Below are 2398 nucleotides of genomic sequence, written 5' to 3'. Positions count from 1 at the left end.
CACACAAAAGACGGACGAGTCAGATTCATGTCGTCAGGGGTGTTTTTAAACATGGTGTTTGCAGAAGCTTCAACCTCCTGGACCACTTGTAGAGCTGATTCCCAACATCAGCCGAAAAAAAAAACAACCAACGTATGTAAAACACGAGCTATCAAATATAGCATCCAGCGTGGGAAATACTTGTAAAACAAAAGGCTGCTTCTCCGGTTAATGAGTTAATTAACTCGCTATCATGAGACAACAGCATTGAATGAGAACTTTTTCTTGACAAAAGAGCTTTTTACATGGAGATGATGCACAAAATAACTTGCGATCTCAGGATAGCGACACTGAAAAAGTAATTTTGTGGCTTCTCAGGGCAGCCGTGTGGGGATCAGACGGTGTTTGTCCATGGTACTTTCCTTGTTAGTACTTTCTCCAGAACGCCTTGAGCATCTTCCCTCAAATATATTACAAACATCCACTTGGACTCCAGGACCACCTGGACGGACTTTGGTGGTCAAAGGTCATTGTCATTGTAACAGGCACATATGTATTGGGAAGGAATGCAACCTAAAGGCAATATTTCTAGTTGACCACAACATATCGTTATCAAATAAGTCATATTTTGGGATCACTATTGACTCCTTACACATTTTAGTCAATTATTACAACTTTAAAGGACTTTAACAAATTTAAAAGGAGGAAATACTCAAGTAAACAAAAAAAAACAACAACCTTAAATGTGCCTAGTTACTCTCCACTACTGATCTTAATGAAGCATTGACTCCTCTGTTTTTATCCTTCAACTAACGCAACTCTCTCTCTCTCTCTCTCTCTCTCCCTCCCTCTCTCTCGTCGAAGCCTCCGCAGGGTGACGAGAAAGTTGTGGGAGACGCAGAGGAGCCACTGCCGAGACAGTTTTATCAGCACCACGGACAGAGAACGATTAGGAGCTCGGACACAAGTTATCCATGGATGTAGGAGAATCACCGAAGAAGACAGAGCCGACCGTCTACATTTGCCTTTTGGAGGATTTCTTTATTTCCATCACATTATCAAACAGAATCCGCTAAAATGAGCTTGTTCTAGTCTTCATCTGCGATTAAGTCACTCCTGCGCGGAAAAAAATTGAATAATATATTGCGCGGGAATTAAAAAAAAGGGCTTTCCATTAAAGAAGTGGATCAAGTCACTCTGAAAACACCGCATACATCAGTCGGAGAACTGATGTATGTGTGCTTTATTCAGATCTTACACGCGTAAAAGCCACCGCACCGACGCCGCTCCCGCTGCCGAACGCACGACTCACGCACGCAGTGTCACTGATCACAACGACGAAAAGCGCAAAACCAGAATGTCGATTGTGGTTTAGCTGGAATTCGAGATGTGACGTAGTCGGATGGGAGCTGAGATACCGAACTTTATGAATGTGGTTCCTGACCCACAGTGCAGGGGACGATATAAAGCTCTTGCAGTGGAAAGTGAACTCACCGGGTTCTAAACTTTGATTAAAGTGAGCACGTGTTCGAAAAGTCTCTCTCATGTGCGTGAGCACGCTGTCAATCTGTGACTTTGACGTTTTCAGATGATCAGCTGACGTGTTTTAGGAGTTGATCCTTCTCTTGATTCAGTTCCGAAATAAGCCCGAAAACTAACAGAGGAAAGAGAAGTGTCTCCTCTCCCGGAGGAAACTGTGTGGAACCACGTCATACCACAATGGAACCTCTGGACGAGACCCTCTGGATGCCGCCCAACTCTTCCTCCGCGTCCCTCTCGTCCCCTCGTCTCTCCAACGCCTCCTCCAACGTGTCCGCTCAGAGCGTCCCTTTCCAGGGCAGCAGCACCCTGCTGACAGCGGTCATCTCCCTCACTGTGTTCCTGGTGGGTCTGGTCGGAAACACTCTGGCCATCTATGTGGTGCTGCGCTACGCTAAGATGAAGACTGTGACCAACATTTACATCCTGAACTTGGCAGTGGCCGACGAGCTCTACATCATCGGGCTCCCCTTCCTCACCACGCAAAACGTTCTCTCCTACTGGCCCTTCGGTTCCTTCCTGTGCCGTGTGGTCATGACTGCAGACTCCATGAACCAGTTCACGTCCATCTTCTGCCTGACCGTCATGTCCATCGATCGATACCTGGCCGTGGTTCATCCGATCCGCAGCACCAAGTGGCGGCATCCCCGCGTGGCCAAAGCGGTGAGCGCAGCTGTTTGGGCCGTGTCCTTCGTGGTGGTCCTGCCGGTGGTCATCTTCTCCGATGTCCAGGTGTGAACTCTGCCTCTGTCTCCTCAAGTAGTCACTTCGATAGTGTGTTTAAGCATTTATTTAGGGATTCCAACTATGTTTAAAAACAAAAAACGTACACACTCAATGCAGAGTTAAACACGAAGTGCGTGTTCTTGTCGGAGCAAGA

General features: G+C 46.9%; 1 protein-coding gene across 2 annotated transcripts in view; it reads left to right on the top strand.

Annotated features, from left to right (window-relative positions):
- Window positions 1-928: 928 nt before the first annotated feature.
- sstr5 (somatostatin receptor 5) overlaps window positions 929-2398 on the top strand; it is a 15835-nt gene continuing 14365 nt past the window's right edge. For both annotated transcript variants that reach the window (XM_086210970.1, XM_086210969.1), the window contains exon 1: window positions 929-2250. In XM_086210970.1, coding sequence (XP_086067096.1) covers window positions 1699-2250 — 552 coding nt within the window. In that variant the 5' untranslated portion in view covers window positions 929-1698. The remainder of the gene's footprint in view (window positions 2251-2398) is intronic.

The sequence above is a fragment of the Aulostomus chinensis genome, chromosome 8 (genome assembly GCF_037954235.1).
Source record: "Aulostomus chinensis isolate RoL2024-O1b breed Wild chromosome 8, RoL_Achi_v1.0, whole genome shotgun sequence".
In the NCBI taxonomy this organism is placed as follows: Eukaryota; Metazoa; Chordata; class Actinopteri; order Syngnathiformes; family Aulostomidae; genus Aulostomus; species Aulostomus chinensis.
The sequence above is the reverse complement of the archived record's forward strand: the minus strand, read 5'-3'. Positions and strand labels throughout refer to the sequence as shown.